At 40.4% G+C, this 22666-nt stretch overlaps 2 protein-coding genes across 8 annotated transcripts; one reads left to right on the plus strand and one right to left on the minus strand.

The window, feature by feature from the left end:
* Window positions 1-484: 484 nt before the first annotated feature.
* Window positions 485-11212, plus strand: LOC119746210 (mediator of RNA polymerase II transcription subunit 24-like). Of its 5 annotated transcripts, none has more exons than XM_038223019.1 (24): window positions 485-590; window positions 1071-1250; window positions 1939-2021; window positions 2155-2273; window positions 2582-2805; window positions 2928-3044; window positions 3166-3307; window positions 3511-3673; window positions 3954-4067; window positions 4367-4503; window positions 4643-4729; window positions 5119-5245; window positions 5504-5646; window positions 6023-6146; window positions 6362-6525; window positions 7071-7170; window positions 7532-7719; window positions 8085-8368; window positions 8566-8757; window positions 9034-9107; window positions 9460-9553; window positions 9858-9935; window positions 10281-10426; window positions 10632-11212. In XM_038223019.1, the coding sequence occupies exons 1-24, from the start codon at window positions 542-544 to the stop codon at window positions 10764-10766; spliced, it is 3264 nt and encodes a 1087-aa protein (XP_038078947.1). In that variant the 5' UTR covers window positions 485-541; the 3' UTR covers window positions 10767-11212. The 5 variants fall into 5 exon arrangements, with proteins under 5 accessions (XP_038078947.1, XP_038078949.1, XP_038078948.1 ...); XM_038223021.1 differs by having other exon boundaries at window positions 2928-3020; XM_038223020.1 differs by having other exon boundaries at window positions 489-590; window positions 1074-1250.
* On the minus strand, window positions 11135-22623 carry LOC119746211. 3 transcript variants are annotated; one of them, XM_038223027.1, is made up of 12 exons: window positions 22543-22623; window positions 20046-20187; window positions 19558-19742; window positions 19204-19397; window positions 18090-18448; window positions 16832-17796; window positions 16484-16609; window positions 15580-16266; window positions 15329-15489; window positions 15041-15098; window positions 14732-14783; window positions 11135-13293 (listed from the first exon to the last, which is right to left on the minus strand). In XM_038223027.1, the coding sequence occupies exons 1-11, from the start codon at window positions 22561-22563 to the stop codon at window positions 14733-14735; spliced, it is 2949 nt and encodes a 982-aa protein (XP_038078955.1). In that variant the 5' UTR covers window positions 22564-22623; the 3' UTR covers window positions 11135-13293; window position 14732. The 3 variants fall into 3 exon arrangements, with proteins under 3 accessions (XP_038078955.1, XP_038078954.1, XP_038078953.1); XM_038223026.1 differs by having other exon boundaries at window positions 15329-16266; window positions 18090-18430; XM_038223025.1 differs by having other exon boundaries at window positions 15329-16266.
* Between the last annotated feature and the right edge of the window lie 43 nt (window positions 22624-22666).

The raw sequence follows: 22666 nt of genomic DNA on the forward strand, positions 1-22666 counted from the left end.
CATATTCCTCGTTTTAGATCAAAAATATCTCTACCATAATTGGGAAATGGTTACTTCTAAGAAATAGTAAGATACTTTAGGCCAAAAAAAAAGTCTCCGGTTTCTGGTATGGAGCTTGCCAAAAAAGTGGTGCGGCCACGCGGCTTTTTTTTTTTTGCCTGACTTTTTTGCTTCAAATGTCGCCTGATGACTGCAAATGGTGTCCGACTAAACTTAGTGCAAATATATGGGAGTCCAGAGAGGCCATAAAGCTTATTCTCGATCATAACCCAATCTAAAAACACGTTAAAATTGTGCAGCAGCAGGATTCCAGTCAAACCAGTGAGTTTGGCGGTTTTGAGACATCATCTTTCATTGACAAAAAAAACTGTTTCATTTTGCCGACGCGCATGGCTACGGCGACGCGCGCGCATACCAGAAACCGGAGACTTTTTTGTTTTGGCCTTACGGTCATCCTGCACTGGATTACAATTGAAAGTCGTTCAATATACTTACATTATGAACGTTGGAGTGTCTGACTCTTGGTGGCGCTATTCATGACATGTACCGATTTTTGCCATTATCCTATTCCTATTTGCATGCTTTGAAGTGTGAGTAAACGCTGTTAAAATCTCCAATAAATCGTAACTTGGTTAAGTATCTGAGTTATTTGATTTTCAGTATTGGTATTTAATAATCACAGGAACAAGATCACGCCTTCTGCAATTATTATTCTGCCCCGATTAGCTTATATTAAATGAATCAAGAAAGATAGCATGAATCGTGAAGGATCAAGGAACAATTGTTGACTAGCTAGCCCAGTACTAAAGTCAAGCAACAATCGCCGAGTCGGCCTGGTAGTCTTTGACTTGTCATGGTTGTCGGTAGTCAATCATTTAACCAATCCAGCTACCAAAGCACTCTGGTTGGGTAGTCCATAGTGCAGTTATAGATATTATATTTGCGAACGTCTATCTCTATGTCCTACTTGTTTTTGACTTATTTTGCATTTTGAATGGGAAAGACAAAGAAAATGAAAATTCTGAACTACTCAAAACAAAGTACAATATGGCTCTTGTGGAATGTTTCAGTAGGGTGTACCTCCAGCCATCGATCGCTGAGATTCATGGAGACCATACAGCAGAGAAGTCAATCTCTGAAAGAGCTGTTACTGAAAGCTTGGAGAGAACGCTGGTCTGATGTCCAATGGAGCACCCACATGAAGCGAATACTGCCACCAGGGGTGTCAGGAGATGCTTACAAACTTACAGGTGGGGGACAGTCATTGTACTGTAGCCCTTTTCACACTAGAGCCTTTCAACCCAGGTTGAACTCAACCCTGGGTGAACCCAGTGCCGCCGTGAGTTGAGCTTTTGTTTGTTCAACCCGCGTTCATTTCACATTTCTTCAGCTGCTGCTGTTCAGCTACTACACGCTCAGCTACTACTGTTTTGAACCCTGGCGAGAGTTTCAAACCTAGTTGAAAATCTCAACCCTGGTCTGGAGCAGGGTTGAGTTCAAGCCAGGGTGGAATCAATCTCATGGCTGAGGGTTGACGCAAGATTGAACATTTTCAAGTGTGAAATGCTGCATATTTTCAACCCTGCGTCAACCTCGTATCAACCCAGAGATTTGTCTAGTGTGAATAGGCCTTTATTAATGTTCTGGTTCAAAATCTCCCACTGAAGACAAGTTTTGTTATTGAAATTAGTGACAATGAAAGTACAAAGCTTCTAATCATTGTATCACAGAGGAACAAAGATTTGTTCTCAGTGAGGGCACTCTATGCAAGGGGTCTGTTATGTTTTTAATCTTGACCCTTCCTCATTCCACATTATACATACTTGATTAATTATATTTTTTAACAAATACTAAATAGTGCAAGTGTATCCCTGCAAATCAACTTATTAATTATAAACATCTCTCTTGTTCAAAGCTTTTTTCCCCATTCATTTACAGATATTATTTTGACGCAGGCCTTTGTTGGACCAAACCCAAACAGTCTAATGCTGTCCTATCTCAAACACATCATCGTATCTCAGGTAAGAAAATGAGTCTGTCTTTCTGTGGTTTTCTTTTTTTTTCAGCTCCCAAGTTTTCTAAAAAGTCAGCTCTCTGCCTCATTTATCAAAACCTGTATTTAAACTCATTGAGTGTTGTTCCTTCGTTCCACAGGTTGTCTCACACACTGCAGTGCTTTCCACTATCATTGAATATGAAACGGTGTGCATTACCAGACCTTACTGTATGAGGGGCCTGTTGGAAATACTGAATGGATGTATCAACAGAATCAAGTATGTATGTGCATGGGCCCATCAGAGTACAATGCCATATAACTAGAGCAATTCCTGATTTAAGAAGTTGTGACTTTCTCCAAGTGTCAACAGTGAACAATTACAACATATAAACTGTATTATTAGGATCAGATTATGAAAACTAAAGGACTGAACTGCCCTAAATCCCCACAAATGGTTTGGCAGTAATTTTACTGCTTTAGTATTGTAGATACTCAGCACCATAGCTTCACTTTTCATCAGTTTTGGCCTCTGTTGGGCTTTAGAGACAAATCTTCCAGCAACTATTGGTGTGTTTTCTTGTCCAGTTGCCAGGGATCTATGGAGGAATGTCTAACCCTCTGCCAATCCTTTCTTCAAGTCATTCATTGGTTGCTTCATTCCATCACCTTAATGCTGGATAAGATGCCAGACATGAGAGATCTTCAAGTCATGGCTTCCAATCTAGACATCATCAGTGAGATTCTACGCATCACTTGCACCAGTAGGGTCAATAAACTGCTGCTGTTCGTTGCCAAACTTGAGGACAAAGGTTAGTGTGTGTCAAAAATTGAGATGCCGCTCTTACATGAGACAAGCAGGCCACATTGTGAGAAGGTCACAAGGATTGATACTTTCTCATGCTTATATGTCACATTTCCCTCTCCTTTTCAGCAACATGGACAGAGATTGAGGAGACAGTGTCAAGCATCAGGACTACACTATTTGCAATCCAGTCACAGCAGTCTCAAGAACAACCAACTAGGAGTAAGCTCACAGATGAAATTCAAAGTAAAGCAACATAGAAGTACACTTTAATATTTGGCTTTGCAGTTAAAGCCGACAAAATTGCAGTGACAAAACTCAAATGACCTTTGAATAATTTGTAAATCTTTGTCGATGTCTTTGGGAGGTGGGAGTTCTCAACTGGACCAGTTTCTCAGCGCACCGAGGACAACACATGCATCTCAAGGAGCTAACAAGAAAGACAAAGGAGAACGCACAACAGAATCTATCAGAGAACGACTGGAAAGGAGTCTACAAGAAGTCCTGAGGTAGGAGTACACCTGGGCCACGAGTCATGAAGCTGAAGCAGGAAATAATATGCAGGGTTATGCAAACGTTGGCTGTAGGAGAGAAACCTGTTTTGCTCAGGGAGACTTACAGTCAATGGGCTGCTATGTGGGGCAAAATGAGAATATCACAACTACGAACATTATCCTTAAACCTTCACTTGGTTGTGTTTTATTTCCTGCAGGCTAGCCCAGTTAGACAGCAGTCCCAGTCCATGCAGTAACAGCCTTGAGTTAAAGACTATGAGTAGCTGTATAGGGGTCATGACCTTCATGGAGGCAGCCCTCAATGTGACTGGTGACCTTCAACCTTTTGTTGATCAGCTGCTGTTAGTAGAGCAACTACAGGTCAGTGGTATGGAGCTTTCCTGTCTGTCAAACAGTTTAGCATTGAACAATTAGATCGTGACTTTTTGTCAGGTGACAGTGGTAGCTCAGTCAAACTCGGTCACATGCTCAGTAAGAAATCTAAACAAACTAATGGTGGGCAGGACTTCAACTGAATCTGGAATGGTCCGTTGGCATATAAATTTCTTGATAAAATCTGTCATCATTTGTCACAGTTAGATGAAAGTATCGAGTTTGCGTTGACATTTCCACAAGAGTTTAGAGTATTTGTACTTGACAGAACCTTCCAAGAGCTAGTGTGTATCTGGAGTTATGCCAAGCCAGTCTGTTGGGCCTGATTGATCTACCAGATACGTGTGAAGAACTGAAATGGCTCGCATTCACTTTCATAAAGGTAAGACCAGAAACTATCAGTACAAAGCAGTATACAACATCTTTGTTGTTGATTGATGCTAAGATTCACGTTTTTCCCAAAAAAACAATGGGTAAAACACCCTTTGTACACACCAACTTCTTGTAGGACAAGCATACCGTTTCCATGAAAACGCCAATGGTTAATGACCCCCCAGCAGTCTCATATTAGGGCATGTGACAGCCCCTTGGAGATGCAACATACCATGGACCACACCACAGCAGACAACAATTTGCATGTGTTGTAGATACCTTTGTATTTCATTTCTCCGTCTCTGACAGTTGCCACAGATCCTTGCCCGTATGAAGCAGAGCCCATCTCCCAGAGACTCAACAGACAGTGCTTTGCATTTCATCAGTTGCTTTGAGCAGTTGCTGCGCTTCAATGTATTGATCGATCAGGCCGATACTAAACACAAGTAGGTCCACCACTTCACCATATCCTTATTTTTTTGTTCTTGAGCTAGAAGAGTTAGACTCGGATACTGCATTTGTTCTGTCTTGCATATATTCAATCTGTATGTACGTGCACTGCACATTGTCTTTTGTCTTGTACAGCTGTGATTGCATGCAGCAGTTACTACAACAGTGCAGTAAGCTGGGACTGATCACAGAAAACCAGCTCAGAGAACTACTGGCAGCAAGGTAACTATTTAACTATTGCCTACCCACCTGATATCAGATTGTTAATGTTCAACTATTGCCCACCTACCAGATGAAGATATTTCCTATTGTTAAACCTTTCAGTCACTGTAGTGCTGAAACTACCCTGCCAATTACTCACTATAGCGCCCCAAACCATCTGAGCAATCTACGTTTTTGTTGCTTCTTCAGTGAATAAACACAATGTAATACAAAGTAGTTCAGGTGCTAATGGGTTAAAATGAGCAATTACCCACAACCTTAGACAAACACATTACAAATTGTATACATGTATGTTCAACTATTGCCCACCTCCCTGAGACAAACGCAGGCGATCAGAGTGACAATATTTAACTATGGCCCATTTGGTTTTGTTTTTAAATCGCTTGCAGATCAGCAACTCGTAGAGCCCCAGTACAGAGCAGAAGCAGTGGCCATGGATCTCATGAATCACCCCAACAACTTCCCAACAGTACGCTGGTCATCAGGGCAGAACCTACCTCAACCAGCATACTCAAGGTCAAACTCAATTCAGCAATTTAGTTTCACAGTGTCTGTTACATGAAATTGAAAATACCCACGCAACCATCTCTCGCTGTCAACCACACATCATTTGACCCGGGACATTATATTAACCCTTTCAATTAAAAGCTGAAAGAAAAACTGCTGCCAGCACTCTTTCATACAAGTGGCAAGTAAAAGCAAAATTTGTTACATTGTATTTGAAGAGTGTCCTCTCATTTACTTTTATGTGACTTCTTTTTGAACCCCCTGTAGAAATGGGACATGGACTATTCCAAGAATCCTGATGAGCTTCTGGGGGTTCTTGGTCACATGATGTCTGGCAAGAGTTTTGAATTAATCATTGCCGTGCTGGCAACGACGGGAAAACTGAAGAAATTCACAGCCAAACTAATCAAGTAAGTTTCAGTGGTAGAAGCAAGAAATAAACCTAATGATGATGGTTCCTTCTTTGACTGTTCATGTCATTATGTGCCGAGGCCCAATTGTCATCTTGTATGTGGGTTCGAACCCTGACAGGGTACATGGTGCTTGTGTTCTTGGGCAAGACACTTGACTACAGTTCCCTCTCTCCATCCAGGAGTATAAATGGGTACCTATGAAGGTAGAGGCCAGACTGTGCTGATTTTTAACTGCTTCCGAAAACTTGTCTCGTGGCCTGATGAACAGGGCAATAATTTTGAAGTGCCTTGAGTCCCCAGTTTAAAGTGATATACAAGTACCATAATAATTGTGTAGTCATCTTGTGGAGTTGACTTTCAATTTTCTGTGAAGGTTCAATGAGCAGGCATGCAAGCAGACTCAAGCCGAGGTCACCAAGGGGTCACAGGTCAGGGCAGCTCTGTTTGATATTTCCTTCCTCATGCTGTGTCACATCGCTCAACTCTACGGCACCGAGGTAAATCCTACATAAGGCCCATCAGTTGTAAAAGATTCTTCAACCAAAGTCCCACGTCTGATGTAGTTTAATTTCCCCTCCACTGCGGCACTTTGGAACTTCATGTCAGGTTCTTGTATCCTGCATAGCACGACCTGCCATTATTCACATCTTCGGTCCTTTGAAAAAATAAAAGGCCACAACGACAGCATTCAGTGAACTTTTTTTCCAATCAGATGGTGACGTCTAACGGTGGCGATTCATTTTTTGAGACATGGGTTCAGCAGTGTATCCCTGATGATAACGGTGCTAAGCCACTAGGATCCTTCCCAGCTGTGGAGCCATCCAAGGGAGATGTACTCTTGAGTCAGTATCACTCAGGAATGGACATCAAGACAATGTGAGTAGGCGTCGACACTCACCTGCCTGTCAATCAAATAGTGCACATTGACCAATTAGATCAGGACTTTTGGTCAGGTGACCACGTTACCTCAGTCAAACCAGGACACACGCAGTGTGAGAAACGTACACAAACCAAAGTGGGCGAGCTTATTGTGAAATCTGGTCCAGTCCACTTTACAAAGAGATGAATTTTCTAAAAATAAAAATAATTGTGTATTACATGTGTGTGTGATGTGGCAGTCATGTGCGCAAATCCAATACTCAAGGATGTCTGCACTAGTAAGCAGGGGGTCGTGGGTTCGAGTCCCACCCAAGTGATATTTTCTCACAATCACTCCAGATAACACTGAATAGACAGTGTTTATGAAAACAAATACGTCGGTAAAGGGCAAAACCCAATGTTGAACTCAAGGACCTGTTTGCTTTGTTTGTCCGACAAGCACGTGAGGCTGCAAATACTGTCGCTGTCTCCAGTTAAGCAGAGAATTGGCAAAAACACTACAGTATGCACAACTGAGGCTGTTTTTACTTGATTGGTTGCAGGCAAGCTCGTTGGAACGAGGTCATTGACACCATGCCATACATCATGCAGGAGGTCCTATTTGCCTGGGAGAATGGAGCTACAAATGTGGATCAGATACAAGTAAGTACTTGTGAATCAGAATAGGCAAGGAACTCACAGAGCTGGTTCCATTGAGGATCATTCGTTGTCTAATATTTGTGAGACCTTCAAACAATGGTCAAAATGTCATAACAAAACTTCTTGCCGTGCACTATGATGCACCCTGCTCTGGTGAACATTTACAGCGATGCAACTGACCTCAGTGTGTTAGTCTGTGATCGCTTAGCATGGATAAGAGCAAATGTAACGGACAATGTTTTAATCACACTGATTCTTGCTCAAACTTGCACATGTAACTGCAGAATTTCATTTGTTTCTGTGTTATGAGGAAGAGTAACATTGCATTTAAAAACGTTGAACAAATTTTCCATTCTATCCACAGAAGCTGATTGACAATGTTGCTAGCAAGCTATGTTGTCTTCCCATCTGCTGTGTGGCCTGGTTGTGTAGTCACATAGCCGTCTTGGCATCTACTGAGCGGAACAGGGCCCTCAGCTTACTACAAATTATCTGCTCTCATCAGGCTTCTAGTCAGTTGGGTGTGCCGCTGCAAATCTACGACAATGAGAGGTAGACACAATCTCTCTTCTGTTTTTTTTAATCATGTGTAGAATTAAAAGATTCTTCAAGCAAAAATATGAGTGAGTGAAGGTCAGGCATACAACTGGAAAATTAGGAAAAACGAGGAAAGTCCAGACCACACAAGACTTTGTACAGTGTTTTTCAATTTGTAATGGCATTCATGATAAGTAAAAAAAAAAGAGGAAATCGGCAGATCCGAGGAAAAGTTGCATGCCTGTAAGGTTAAAAAGTATGATTAACGAAAGCATGGTTTAAAACAATATAGGGGGAAACAATGCAACTATGTGTAGCTCATTGTGTGGCATGAAGTAATGTGCTGGGGACTATTTTCTTGGTTTTTATTAATTACACAGGAATGCCATGATGCAAATTATCATCAGGAAGATGTGTAGCACCAGTCCTGTCACAAACCCGATGGCCAAAACCAGTCGAGATGTCCCCTCCTTGCCCCCTGCCACCCCCGCTACACAAGTGCTGTCATCCGTCTTTGCTGAGATCATGGACAAGGGTTGTGTTGATAGGAGGACTCTGGCCCTGGTGGACCAGTTGATTACTTGTGGAGGGGTGTTGTGGTTCTGCCGAGGGGTGGTGTTGGAGATTTGCTCCTTGCATTGCAAGAATGACCTCACCATGGCTGGTAAGCCTGAAATGAATTCACAATTTGAGGCAATTTCCAAGACGGGCTTCCAGAGCTATGGCTATGTCTTTTGTCAACATGTTTAATACCAGTTACTTGCAATTATCAAAGACCTAGACAAGCGATTGGGACATGTCAAGTAACCACAAATAATTCTGTGGATCTTAAACACATCGGGTGAATTTTTCGTTTTGTAGTTGAGGTGGCTTTTGCCCTGTTCCAAGTGGACATCGAACAGCTGACCCTGACGCTGACGCGGAAGGTTCTGCCACGAATCCTCGCCGACCCGTTGAATTTTGAGAAGCTGAGTAACCCGCGAGGCCATGCGTTGGCGAGACTGACCGTGTGGTGCATTGCGGCAACACTGACAAACCACACCAGCTCAAGAGGTATTTAATACAGTATACAATGGAAGTCTGGTGGTCCATGGCATTTTTCCGCCTGTACAAATCCCATCGACTTATATCACAAAAAGAAACAGATGTTTTGTTACACCTTCGTGTTGTTTCATAAACTTTCAATTTTTAGAGTAACACACGTGTCCTTTTCAACCATTCAAGGCGCGAGGACATTATTGAAGGTAAAGAGATTCCATGGAAAGTACATTTACACTGGAGCTTGGTCCCCAACAGATATTGATGATGTAATTTGTTCTACTGTTGTAGATTCTAAGTGTAAGGAGAGTCCATTCCGTCTTCTGAGAGGACGCAAGAGACCTCGGATGGACTTGGACAGAGAGGTAAGCGGGAGGAATACAGGGAGGACCCAGACGCAGCTATCAACTTCCAAGTCAGTTTGTCTGAGAAGCTTCATGACTTACACCTAAAGAACCACCACCTTTACATGAAAAATAAGTGGCTAGTAACTGACAAGGATTAGACTCACCCTGTTGTATATATACTCTAATCGACGTGCTTTAAACATTTTAAAACTTAATCCTTTAGTGTGATGGCTTAACATTTTAAGATGTTGGCTTGCAATTCCAAACCTTCACAGAAAACACTCAAGCAAAATGGGAATGGCCTCACAACTTTTGCTGTAATTCTCTTCGGTAGAGTCAACAATGTGTTTTACTGTTACTGAACCCACAGGACTCCAGTGTTTTGAAGGATGAAGCCAGACCATCTAAGATAAGACGATTGTTGAGTGTTGGTGATGAAGACAACGCAACGAGCACACTAACAGGTCAGTTCAACAGGCATCCAACCAACATCAAAACAAAACCATGCTTTATATTTGAAGTTGCGAGGTGGATAGCTACATGTAACTATGTATAGTTCAATTTATTAGCCTTCTTTTAGTTTGAATTCTTCAAAATTATGGGTTAAAGCAATGGCATAGTATTTGAGCCAAACTAAAACCCAAGATAATCTAAGGTATTTAAGCATGAATAGCTGTTGGCGTGTACACTTCTGCAGCCATCCAGTTGCTGGATGTTGGTAGATTGTTGGTAGTTTGGGTTATCATCAGTGTTGATCTCTTCCCACAGGCTCTGTCAATTACAGCACTGGCTTTCTGGTTGCTCAGACTCTACAGCAGTTGAATGAACCGTTCCCCAGAGCCCTCGGTGAGAACAAATATCATTTTTTTTCCCTGAAAAGAAGCTTTCCTTTACTCAGTCCAATGTCCGTTACCTCTGATGATACCTATCATACAACAAACTAGTATCAAACAACGACAGTGTCGTAGTAAACTGGAGTCAACAAGTACAGTCACAAGAAACAAAAGATGATAACAAACGAGTGCCTTGTCACTTACTTAAATAGCTTACGACTTGATGTACGACTGGATGACTTGTGATGGACTTGTGATGGACTTGTGAGAACTTGTATGGACCCGACCAAAAAAAACCACTCCACATGGTTTTCCGTATTCTAACATAACTAAGTGAGAATTTTTGTCGTCTTGTCAGTTTCTTTATTTCAGCTGTTTTCGTCATTGATGTCTAGTAGCATGATTGGCCCGAGGACAGAGTTTGTGATTTCCTTCATGACAGAGATCATACACTGCAGTGAACACATTGCCTCTGGGGTGCTTCAGTTTGCACCAATCACAATGGTCGGTTCATTATCCAAACATATCCCTTGCCAAAAATTCAAATGTTCAAGAAGTAGGTCAGTTAAGTTTTTTTAATTTAACTCTTTGTACCACTAACAATCTGTGTTTTAATAATTAAAAATTAATTTGTGTGCATGAGAATGAGCAACAATTTAGCTATGGTTAAATTTCTATTTCGCTGATTTTTGTTTCTTTTTTGTTGCAGATGTCACAAATGTTGAATACATCCAGTGGTCAATTTCTTTTGGACCTAGCCTTAGCCATTGGTCGAGTGGATAGCGTTGTGGCTAGACGGCTTGCTGCTAAGGCTTTGTGCCACAATAAGACTGGACGCTTCTAAGCCCTTCTTTGCAGGACCAGAGGTTTACTTTTTTTTGGACAAATTGGTCATATGACTTGATGTTTATTTCGAGGTACAATCATGCACAGTTTAATTTACATTTCTGTATAAATTGAACTGATATTGGATATCTCTGTATTTTTTAGGAAAGGGGGGGGGGTAAAAGTTACAACAGTGTAGTAAGAGTTTGCACTTATGCACCATCATTTTTTTTGGAACTGACCTTATTATTTGTCATCGTTTTCCTTTCTTGGTATTTATATTGGCATTAAAACTGCCAAAATTCCAAATATGTCTTGCTTTCTTGCATCATTGCAGTTTCTATCTGTACTGAATAATAGAATTCTGTCAAAACACCATGGAGTAACACAGCAAAGGAATTTATTGTCGAACTTGTTAAGGGATTTCCATGAATAAATACCAAATAAAAATACTGCAGAACATCTTTCAACTTGTCGCATTTTCTCACTATGGATAAATAATAAAGTAACCCATATTTTGTACAAACATCGTACATTTACATTGACAAAGGCCATATTGTGACCATTTTGTTTATGTACATTATTTACACCATCCACATAGTTGCATCACTTGCATTTTGTTGTTTTGTGGCTTTCTTATCAACACAAAGCAATATGGAGTATAGTAACTAACTGAACGTTTACACGTTGCATATGTAACTATTTACATGTAACTGTGAGCCAAATGTTAACGGAATTTTGTCAACCAAAACAAGAAACAATTTCGTTTTGGTTGGAAAAAAATAAAAATCAGAAACAATAATTTTCTTTCCTATATATAATGAATAAGTATGAGTGGAACTTTAAGAAAGCGAACATTAATTGGAACTATCTTGATTATTTTCATGGAATGGTGCAATTGAAAATGGTGTTTCGGACGTTACATCTTCCGTAAACAATCTTGCCCCTCATTTGACACACTAGGACTACAATTAATTTATATGATATCAGTATTAAGATACACTTTCTGGTTACCCCATTCCTATGCCTAAAAAGAAAGTAACATTGTTTTATTGCAGTGATGTTGTTTAAAACTTTTTTCATCAAATGAAAAAGTTATCTCATTTTCCGTTAACAGTTTTGTAACGTCCGAAACAATTTTAATTTTGGAGTCTCAAAAAATAAAGGAATCGCAGAACCTATTTCTTATTTCACTTTGGGAGAGACTCAAGGCAGCTTCCCATCACAGCATAACATAAGGCAGTATCTAGTTACATTATCATTATATCAGCAAAACAAATTTTCTGTTAACAGTTGTAACATCCGAAACAAATGTAACGTCCGAAACAAAAAAATACCATTTCTCAAAGTAGAGGGTACCTGAAGTGAATCAATCCTCATAAAATAAATCACTGTTAGTTTTAAAACAAATCTATACATAAATTAGATCATTGATATCCAACAAATTTCTTGTAGCACAGGAACTTCGTTTCGGACGTTACACAGTTGTTGTTAACACAAAATTGCCATTTTTCATGCATTTTTTTTTATTATATCAATATTTTGGGATTCTTTCATTGTTTTATCTTGTCAAGAAAACTATTTGAATCATTTTATTCAGTTTTAAAAGTAAATATAACATGCATTTGAAGCCAAAATCCAAATTTACTGTTAACTTTCTAAGCTTTCTACTATATTAAATTGGTAACAATGAAATGTTTAAAGACACTGTATGTGATGCATGGCATTGCTGGATTGTTAAAAAATAAACTGTTACTTAAACTAAAACAATGATAACCACAACTACTCATCAGAATTCTTGAGCCATATAAATAATACTTTCTGGGGTATTGTTGTCGTGTTTCGGATGTTACAGCATAGTGTTGACAAACATTTTTAACGTCTGACAAGTTAAATGAGGGAAAACTCTTACATTAAAAAAAATAGATTTCAACATTTTAAGTCCCACTGTTGTGTTTTGTTTTTATATTTTATTAGGTCTTGTTTCTATGAAGGTAATTCCAACTTATACAATATATTAAAGTAAAGTCTATTTCTCAATTCCTGTATGGCAATTTTACACTATAGTACACGGAATTTAGATCTAGATTATAACTTTCTGCATGCATGCTGGTCACCTCTATTAACAAAATGGATGATTCCAGTTCCACATGTACTGTATGGTGGGAGACTATTTACTTTGTACTTGTACCATTCTATTTTGATGGACATGTTCAGTTTGTTAACATGTATAATGTAACATCCGAAACAAACAAAAATGAGACTTTTAAGGTAAAATATTACATTCCCTCAATGAATACAGCTTACAGGTAGGTGTAATTGTTTGCACTAATTGATCAGTATTTCAATCACATGTAAATTCTTTGATTTGAAATTATATATATATATGCAGTGCTCAAAGAACTTGAAAGGCAAATTCCATGAAAAGATGGACAAATAAAAAACATGAAATTTGTTATATCTTTAGAACTCCAAGTATAACAACAATAAGTGTAGTATCAAATCAAAGGAGACAACAAGATCTATTTTATTGGTGTTGCAGCAAGCTGAAATGAAGCAAAGTGTGAATTTTGGTTAAAATAACCTGGTATTTTTTGATAAAATCATGGCTTTTTGGTAGAAAGTTTGACACCTTGTTTAACATGCAAAACTTAAGTGGTATTTATGTTTTAAGTTTTGAATTTTAGAGAAAGGTGAAAATTCTGTACAAATACAAATTTTTTTCAATGATTGTGTTATAAGTCCTTGTATAAAGATGTATTAACAGTTCAAAAATGGAAAATTGATAGCCACCCATGTTGAAATACGTATCCAAACAGTGGTGTTACATTGCTTAAAATGTAACAAAACTAACTGTGGAATGAGCACGAATCACATCAGTTTACAATTAATATCAAGGTTTTCTACGGGTTTCATTCCAAAATTGATTTTCAATTATTACATGGGATATTGTAACTGTACTGATGTGGGTTAGTCAAAAATAACAAAGCAAACAGATCAAACCTTAGCAAAGTTTGCAGAAACTGATGATCTGATGTTAACATTATGTAACATCCGAAACAAAATGACATACATGTATTGTCTTTTTGTACCGTAGTAAATGCAGTTCAGTATGTTTTCAGGGTTTTTTTTAATGATTACCACTGCAATTAAGTTCATATTTTGCAATTTTCCATATATGCAACATACTCGTTCTGAAGTACAGATAAATTAGACAGGTCCAGTTTGCAACAAGTGCATACATGTACATGTACCGTACTGCATATACCGGTATTTAAGGTGATAGAACACACTGCTAAACTATTTTTGTGGCAATTTGGATACAGAGTTTGCATAAATGTTAATATGTTAGTATATTTTCTGCCTGCAAATAAGCTAACAGGGCAATGATACCAAAGCAAAGCCATAAAATGTGAGACAAGTTGAGATGTTAACAAAGTGTAACGTCCGAAACATAGCAGGGGACACAGGTATGAAAATTATCTGCCAAGTACTTTTTCCAATTTTTTTTCATGTAACTATATTGTATCATCCATGGTTTACATGCAATAAGTTTGACCCAAGAAAACCCCATTCTTCCATACCAAACAAAAACTTTAAATGGTGAAACCCAGTATTTTCGTCTATTTTTGACTTTCAAGCAATGTAAAGTCGTAATTTTTTGTGATGCAAACTCAAAACTTGGCATAAATAATCTCTGAACCATGCTCTTAACATTAACATTCATTGCTAAAGAAGTTGGTAAAGCATGTGTTGAATATCACCATTTTGAGATGTGTAACAGTTCGTAGTAAAATATATAAATGGTGTTATGTTCATGGATGTTTCACAAGTTTAGAGTTAGATTTAAGCTCCAACTTTTACATTTCTCATAAATATAAATAGTTTTGATGCTAAAACTACGTTTCAAGTGTGTTAACATATTTTCAATTTTTACCCTCTTGGTTGACAAATATGGGCATGTTAAAAAAACCAGAGCCTTACCTTATGTCACATTTGTCACTGTCTCGAGAGCTGCACGTTTGCTTTTCTTAACCTACATGGAAGGCAAAAAATTGGAATTGTTGACGACTTAAAATATTAGAAAAATTGAAATCTGATCAATACCAAAGGCATTTTCGAGAGAAAATATATGAAAACTAGGAACGAAAACGAAGAACCTCAAAATCATTGTATTCCCTCCCAAATTTCTTTTGATCGTGCCCACTTTGAATGCATTCGAGTGAACACATATGAATCAACATGTTTGTCATTTTTGCACATGTGGTACTGATAAGTAATGCGAGTGCTCACCTTTTTCTGTGTGGCCTTCTTCTTGCCCATGTGCGAGGAATGATCATTCCGCATTTTGCTGCAGAAAAGGAAAACAAAAGCTTGAAATAGGCATGTACATCTGATTGTCTTTTTATACACATTCAAATTTAGTTTATGGAATACAACCCCACTTGCAGAATAAGGTATACTGCACAAGATGGATTTGGGGGATCCAGGAGGGCTACCAGTAGAAAGTGGTAAGGACGGGAGAGGAACAGATGATCAATGGTTACTATCTTGTGTACAAGACAACATAAGTTTACTTACTCCCTCAATGATGGCTCCTTGTAGCTGATTCGTCCAGCTCTACGGCTCGTCCTCCCTGTCTCCTGTGACCCCGCCCCCTCTTCTTCCATCTCTGCTGTGGGTTCCTCCTTGAGGGCATCAGCCATCCTCTTCTGGCCCCGCCTTGACCGAGAGGAGGAGGCTTTGTCCATGGCAGGCTGGATTGAAATGGGGGGCTGTGAGTTGTTCTTAGTGGCCATAGATGGTGGACTGCATCTTGTCTCTGTGTCCATTTTTGATGTTGAGATGGGCACGGTGGATGAGGAAGGGGATGTAGATTTCTTCTTGCGGCTAGGAACATCGATGTCCCCTAGGATGTCATCACCATCATCGTTGGTCATCTGTGCTGGGCTGGATAGGTTAAAAGTGACAAAGGGCACAGCTTTGTCAGTAGACAGGGTCTTGTGAGGATGCTGTTTTGGCATGAATGCAGATTTGGTGTCTTCAATCAAAATCTCAGTCTTAGGAGGATCTGAGGACTTAACCTTGACTTTTTTTTCTTTGGTTGGGCGGCGTTTAGTGGGCTTATTTGATGTCAACACTGGAATGGCATCATTGATATCCTCAGCAGGCTGCCAAGAAGTGGTGGGCTGTGTATTGCCCATTTTGGCTAGGCAAGTCCCTTCGAAGATGTCATTGACTTCGCTGTCTACGATGGCCACATTTGGCTTCGCCTTCAGGACACCTCCTGTCATCTTGTCCACACCAGGAGATTCAACTGATTTGGCTTTCTTGCTCTTACGCTTGATCTTGCTCCCTCTGTTGGTTTTCACAGACTCCACTAGTTTCAATGACTCAGCTTGCAAATGCTCCTCCAGGGGGAAGGAATCTAGCAATTCCTCTTGTTGAAATGGCTGCAGTTGCCCCCCTTGTGGCATGGGTTCTGAACATCTTAAAACGCTGGGTACTGCTGTAGATTTCTGCAAGCCACATAAACAATCAGAAAAATAAAGTACATTTGGCAAGATTTCTTGAAAGTTTTCTTTTGGTCTACAATGTAGACCAAAGGAGAAAAAGCAGTGAGGATTGAGATGTCATGTCCTTTGGGAATTGAAAGAGCCCCCCTCCCCAGGAAAAAGTGAAGAATGTTTCTTAATATGAAACTCGCCAAATCCACAAGAAAAGTATCAAAATGACCTCGTTATCAGAGTGAATACCAGCATCTCGGTCAGTGTTCGGCTTGGAGTCGGTGATTGGCTGGAGTTGCTCCCCTTGTGGCATGGGTTCTGGACATCGGTAAACGATGGGAATTTCTGTAGATTTCTGCACGTGACATAACAAATCAGAAAATGAAATACATTTGGCAATATTTCTTAAAGGGTTTTTTTTTGGACTACAAAGTGGGCCAAAGGAGAAAAAGCAGAAAGGGATGAGATGTCCTGTCCTTTGGGGATTAAAAGAGAAAAAAAAGAAAAAGAAAAAAAAGATTGATTTTCAATATAGAACTTGAAAATTACGTGAGAAAATTATTATTATCAAGTTTACCTCATCATCAAAGCAGCTACCAGCATCTCGGGCGGTATTTGTCCCAGTAAACCCTGCTAGCGCATCAGTTGTTTTAGATTTGACTCGGTTGAATATTGGTGGAGCTAGTGAGAAGCTATCCCCAGCCGACAGATCAAAGACTGCCAGGTCATTCCTGAAGGATTCTGACATCAGACAGGTCTTCTTGCTGGGTTTCTTGGAGCCAGCTTTCTTGATGCCCTTGCCCGTGAGGATCTTGCCAGACTCTTTGGATATCTTCTTTTGAGGCTTTGGTAGCAAACTCTTGGAGGTGTTTGTTGGAGGCTTAGTTTTGTTCTTCTGTTTATTTACTTTAGCCGCAGGAGAGTTTTTTGGTTTGTCCATGTGGATGTTACCCCAGGGTCGGATAACCTGTTCATCATGGTTGAAGCGAGACTTATTGGCCAGGCTCTTGTTCTGTTCATCCTGTGTTGATGTGGAGTTGTTAGTCACTCCAGTTAGCTCCATGTCCATGGTTTTGTAGTTGGAGACGTTACCCGGTGGTGTATGGATAAATACGTATCTTTCCTTGACCACTCCAGTTGTTTGTTGATCTGGGACCCCTGGGGTTTGGGGAGAGCCCGATACCTCAAACGTTTTGTTGCCAGCTGCTTCAGATCTTACTGGGGAGATGTTATAGGTGGCACGTCTTGATTTTACAGCAGGTCGCTTGTTGGTGCTTTTGACTGTTTGGTTTTTAGGGTTGATTGAAGGGCTGGGATCTAGGAATGTTGTGCTTGGCGTTTGTCGGAACCCTTGCTCAGGCTCTGGGCTTAAGACTGTCTGGTTGTTCTCATCCGGGTCCTCTGTGTATGCTGTATAGTCTGCGTCCTCTGCTAAGGCTTTTTGGATCGCAATTGGGTCTGTCAAGAGTGTTGCTGTGCGGGAACGCTTCACTGGTGGCTCCAGGCGGCTGGACTGACGTCTGGCATTGGAACTACCACTAACTGAGGAGGCATGAACAACATGAATAAACATTTATTAAAAACTATTTGAAAATAATTCCCACGTCCTAAGCATGAACCTGTAAATGACACTTTTAGAATTCATTGTATTGGCCCAATGACATCACGGGGCACAATGACAGTTTATCATTTTTGAGAAAATTGTATAATTTTGGGTATAACAAATAAAATGTACTTCAAACCATTGTGATACACTCTCTTCAAAAGAAGAAAATTAAAGAAGCGATTATTACAGTTACCATGCTATTACAGTAACCGTACTCTTTTCTAAATACCTTTGGAATCAGGAGTTTCATCGATAAATCTCAAAGGAATGTCTAAGTCATCTAATGACGGAAACTCCAAATCCAGCTCCTCATTGGCCAAATCCTTTAATTTGTCTGACAAGGGGACCCCAATGAGCGAGGATGCTGATTGGCTGGTACCATCACACACTGGCTCTGATTGGACGGAACCTTTGAGTTCTTCTGATGTGCTAGTTCCCTGTGCTTGCTCATTTTGTGACTGACGCACCGATGACGGCTCTGACTGGTTGATGGTAGCTGTTGCCATGGTATCCGCTGCCTGCATCACATGAGAGGCTGCACTCTCAATGGCCGAGGAGAGCTGAGCTTGCCTACAATACGTGGCAGATCTACATAACAAATTTTTTTAAAAACATCCATCTTTTCAAATTTTTATCATTGACCCTTTTTGAGAAGGAACAAAAGTGACTGTAAATGTGTATTTGGACTCTTTTGATTATCTCTAGTTGTGTACTTTTCAAGAGGCCTACACCTACTACATTTAGTCTGTCTGTCAGATGCACAGGTGTTTTTGCACTTCAGTTGAAAGTTAGTCTAACTTACAAAATATTCCTTATACCAAATGTGTCTTTCACTTGTAAAGTGCAATGCTGTATGTATTCAAGTCCATCACAAGTCCTTGCCAGTCCTCCCAAGTCCATCACAAGTCATCCAGTCTAAAGTAGGGGTGTGCATCGGAACCGGGTACCCGGTAACTCGACCGATGATGTCAGGAACCAGTTCCAGATTATGGAATTGAGTTCCCGTAACCAACTTTACAAATTACTTAGTAACTTCTCAGACAATGAAAAAGAAAGGTTTTGAATGTCATTTATGGGAAATTTTCAAAATGAAAACCAGGCTACATGAAAAAAAACCCACAGATTCACATTTATGAAGATTATGAAAATGCCTTTTACACCGCAAGGCTCCACAGCTCACTGTACACACTTTGTATTTTGTTTTGTTCCATCGGGTACCTGATCCCATACTACCTGTAAATGCAAACCCCTTGTCTAAAGCAAAAAGCACTTCACCAAGTACTTGGTGAAGTGCTTAATTCATTCAATGCAGCTCGCAGTTCCTGCAAGGACTCCGCACTCACCCTTGATCAGCTTTCTGCACAATCCTGAAGGAATCATCATCTGATGTCAAGGAGGCCCTTGGAATAAGTCCCAAGCTACTCTCCCGCAAGGGTAAGGAAGAGCAGAGATCAATGGCTTGTCCAAGCGAGCTCACGCCATCCAACAAGCTGTGAGTCACTTTGGACAGAACTTGTTTGATGTTTCCAAAGCGTTGCTGCCAGATAAGAAAGATAGAACAGTTCAAAACCATTTTTAAAATCTATTAGGGCTTATTAGTCAGTAATCAGGAAAACAGTTTGTTTTCATTTTTGTCTGATTTTAAGTAGGTAGGATTTTTCTGGAAGTCAAGTCATGTTTAAGAGTCCCATGCTCACAATGCATTCTTTCTCTGCCATCCTTTTAGAGTTGGCCTGCTGCAGAAGGAACTGTCTGTCTCGCTGCAGCTCCAAGATATTCTGATGAGCCTGCTGAGCATCGTGTTTGGAAGCAGCCAGGGCCTTGGCCAGGGACTGATTGTTAGAACGCAAGCTGGCTTTCAGGACGTATGATGCAGTTGTTCCTGTGGGTAACAAAAGAATACTGGTTTGTTACAAGTAACATAAGGAATCAGCAGGGGCTTTACTACACCCACAGCCATGCATTTCATAAAGTTTGAGCAAAATGAGATGCACCATTGTAAACATTTCAATCTTTGAGTACATTCACACTTGTCTGATTTGCTTTTTAAATATTAGTTTTAGGTAATTACAATTCTTTGGAGCTGACAATGAATTGAGATGAATTACAGACTTTGGGCCAATTATAGGCCTACTTATCATTGGAGCCAATTGTCGTGTATTGGATATCATCCGGGTCTTCCTACCTTTACGTTTTGAGAATGACCTGGACCACGATGTATTACTGTCATTCAGAGCTTTCTTTCGTCGCTTTTCTTTCATCTTTTCTTTGATCAGTTCAATGCTGGTGTTGCCCTTGCTATGTGACATGGTGTCTTTGTCTTTATCCTTTGAAACGAAACAAAGAAAAAACAAATTGATTGAGTAGTCACAAAGGAAAGTTTTAAAGTGAAGAAGTCTGTCAAATAGACATTAAATAGTTGAGAGTACATAATTTTCTGCTAAGAGGTAGGCCTATAGTTATAGGGTAATTTTTTGGGTACCGCAATGGAAATCAGTTTTAAAAATTTTGGGGGATTCTCTACTCTATATTTAATTGTTAATTTACAGTTCTAGATAATTAGAACAAAATGTTGCAACCTGACGCCACTTCTGCGATTGTGTATAATAGATGGAGAGTCAAGAAAATTTTATGAATATTTCCTGAAAAAAAATTGGAAATGTTCAAGGCTCAGTCCCAGATTCCCTATGAAGAAAAAAGTGGCGTCAGGTTGCAACATTTTTTTCCGATAATTATTATTTTCGTTTTTGTGGTTGTGTTAAATTTTAACTAGCCCAACAGACTAATTTTATTTAGTAATTAATTTGTTTTTCTGTATCATTCATATGCATGCCATGCCATAGGCCTAGGCCAATGTGGAAATTGCAAATAATAAATCAACGAAGTGGCTATCGTTACGGCAGTCGTTGTTTAGCGCCCTCTATGATACTTTTTTGATACGCACGCAGGTATATAATTATTTGTTTCCACACGTTTTAGCGAGCAGTGCGGCAGCTCAGTCGATAGAAGGTAGGATTTTGCACCGCGAGGTTGCGGGTTCGAATCTCAGTTTTGCACTCGAATGTTTTTCCTTTTCTAACCTGAGGCTTTGGAGGATTTTTTTTAAACGGGAAATAAAGTCCGAATTTCATAACGTTCAAATTCACTTTTTTCCTTGTAATTTTATATTTCTTATAAAAGTTGCAGTCTACCGTAACGATAGAAAATGGGAAATGCGTTACGGCTGCCGTAACAATAGCCACTGCGATAAATCAAATCAAATCAAACCAAACGTCAAAGGCCAACACGCACCATGGCCTACTCGCCCATCGAGGGGCGAGTTACGACTACAAGTTGATATGAAAAATTTAATGAGTCTTGTTGTACCACACTTGGGGCGAGTTGACCAGCATTCTGAGACGTGCAAACGTACGGCCTGTCCGTGTCGCGGCGCGGCCAACTAGAACGGTTCTCCCGGCGAATGTCGGACACTTCGCCCCATTTCCACGTCGCCCCATGTCACTTCGCCCCTAACCACTTCGCCCCATCCCCTCTTCGCCCCATTCCCACTTCGCCCCATCCCCACTTCGCCCCATTCCCACTTCGCCCCATTCCCACTTCGCCCCATTCCCACTTCGCCCCATCCCCACTTCGCCCCATCCCCACTTCGCCCCAGCCGTTACATGTAAAAAAAAAAAAAAATTCTCATCTATTTTTTTGGCTTAAAAAAACCAATTTCAATAGATTCACTAATTGCTAACCAACGGAAAGAATTAGCCCATCACCAAATGAACAATTCATAACCAACCTCTCAAGCTAGGCTCTCCCCTACCGAGTAAAAAGCTTTGTAAAAGATCCAACTTTGTTCCCAACCCCGGCGGCTATACCAACCCGTCTCCCACTTATCTGAGAACGACAATACCTTTGACATCCTAATTTCACTCTTGGAGGAACCAATCTCATCAATGAAGTTGTAAGTGTCACATATCAGACAAATTTTGACGGAACATTTTCCTCAAGGCAGTGAGTTCCTTTTAACTCACTGACCCATACACATGTACGGGATTCTTTGAATCCAGCGGCTGATGATTGTATTCACAAGCCAATAGGAGAGGCGTCTCTGAATGGGATAGAGCCATCATTTCTCTCATCTGTGTCTCGAGCACCTCATCAGAGCGTTTGTATTTTTCCTGAGTTTCTAGAATTGGGAGCATTTATTATCTGGGGTCTTTGGCAGTTTATTTGGTCTGCACCCCTAGCCTTCACCTTTTTCATACTACATGGGGCGAAGTGGGGATGGGGCGAAGTGGGGATGGGGCGAAGCGGGGATGGGGCGAAGTGGGGATGGGGCGAAGCGGAGATGGGGCGATGTGGGGATGGGGCGAAGTGGGGATGGGGCGAAGTGGTTAGGGGCGAAGTGACATGGGGCGACGTGGAAATGGGGCGAAGCGTCCGACACCCCTCCCGGCTCCCTGAACATGCTGCGCTGCACACGGCACAGGCAACGTACTGCGTACGTACGTCATGTACGTGAACACAATAGCTAGGCCTAGTCTAGTATTCAGTATTGCACACCACTATGAGATAGGACTACGCCCTAAAGAAGACCATACAACAAGCAAAATATACTAAGTCTACTTCTTATAAAATTCATTAGGAGAAATACAAAAAACGAACGAAATTGACTAAAAAAACGAACTCACTGTCGTGCTTTCAGTCGCCATTTTTAAACTTCGTGCCGCATCAATTTGGTTTTATATTTCATTGGTTAAATACAGCTGGTACCCGTGTTGTATTTTGACGCACAAATATAATCGATTACCAGCT

This window comes from Patiria miniata, unplaced genomic scaffold, assembly GCF_015706575.1.
Source record: "Patiria miniata isolate m_02_andy unplaced genomic scaffold, ASM1570657v1 HiC_scaffold_7, whole genome shotgun sequence".
Taxonomy (NCBI): Eukaryota; Metazoa; Echinodermata; class Asteroidea; order Valvatida; family Asterinidae; genus Patiria; species Patiria miniata.

Excerpts from the sequence above, each read along its gene's own strand:
- LOC119746210 (XM_038223019.1), top strand. The coding sequence starts at position 542 with ATGTACCGATTTTTGCCATTATCCTATTCCTATTTGCATGCTTTGAAG. Across the intron at positions 2,022-2,154 it reads AACACATCATCGTATCTCAG|GTTGTCTCACACACTGCAGT; the intron begins GTAAGAAAATGA and ends TTCGTTCCACAG. Across the intron at positions 6,147-6,361 it reads CTCAACTCTACGGCACCGAG|ATGGTGACGTCTAACGGTGG; the intron begins GTAAATCCTACA and ends TTTTCCAATCAG.
- LOC119746211 (XM_038223025.1), bottom strand. The coding sequence starts at position 22,563 with ATGGCGACTGAAAGCACGACA. Across the intron at positions 18,449-19,203 it reads GTGCAGAAAGCTGATCAAGG|ATCTGCCACGTATTGTAGGC; the intron begins GTGAGTGCGGAG and ends TTTGTTATGTAG. Across the intron at positions 16,267-16,483 it reads GTATTCACTCTGATAACGAG|AAATCTACAGCAGTACCCAG; the intron begins GTCATTTTGATA and ends TGTGGCTTGCAG.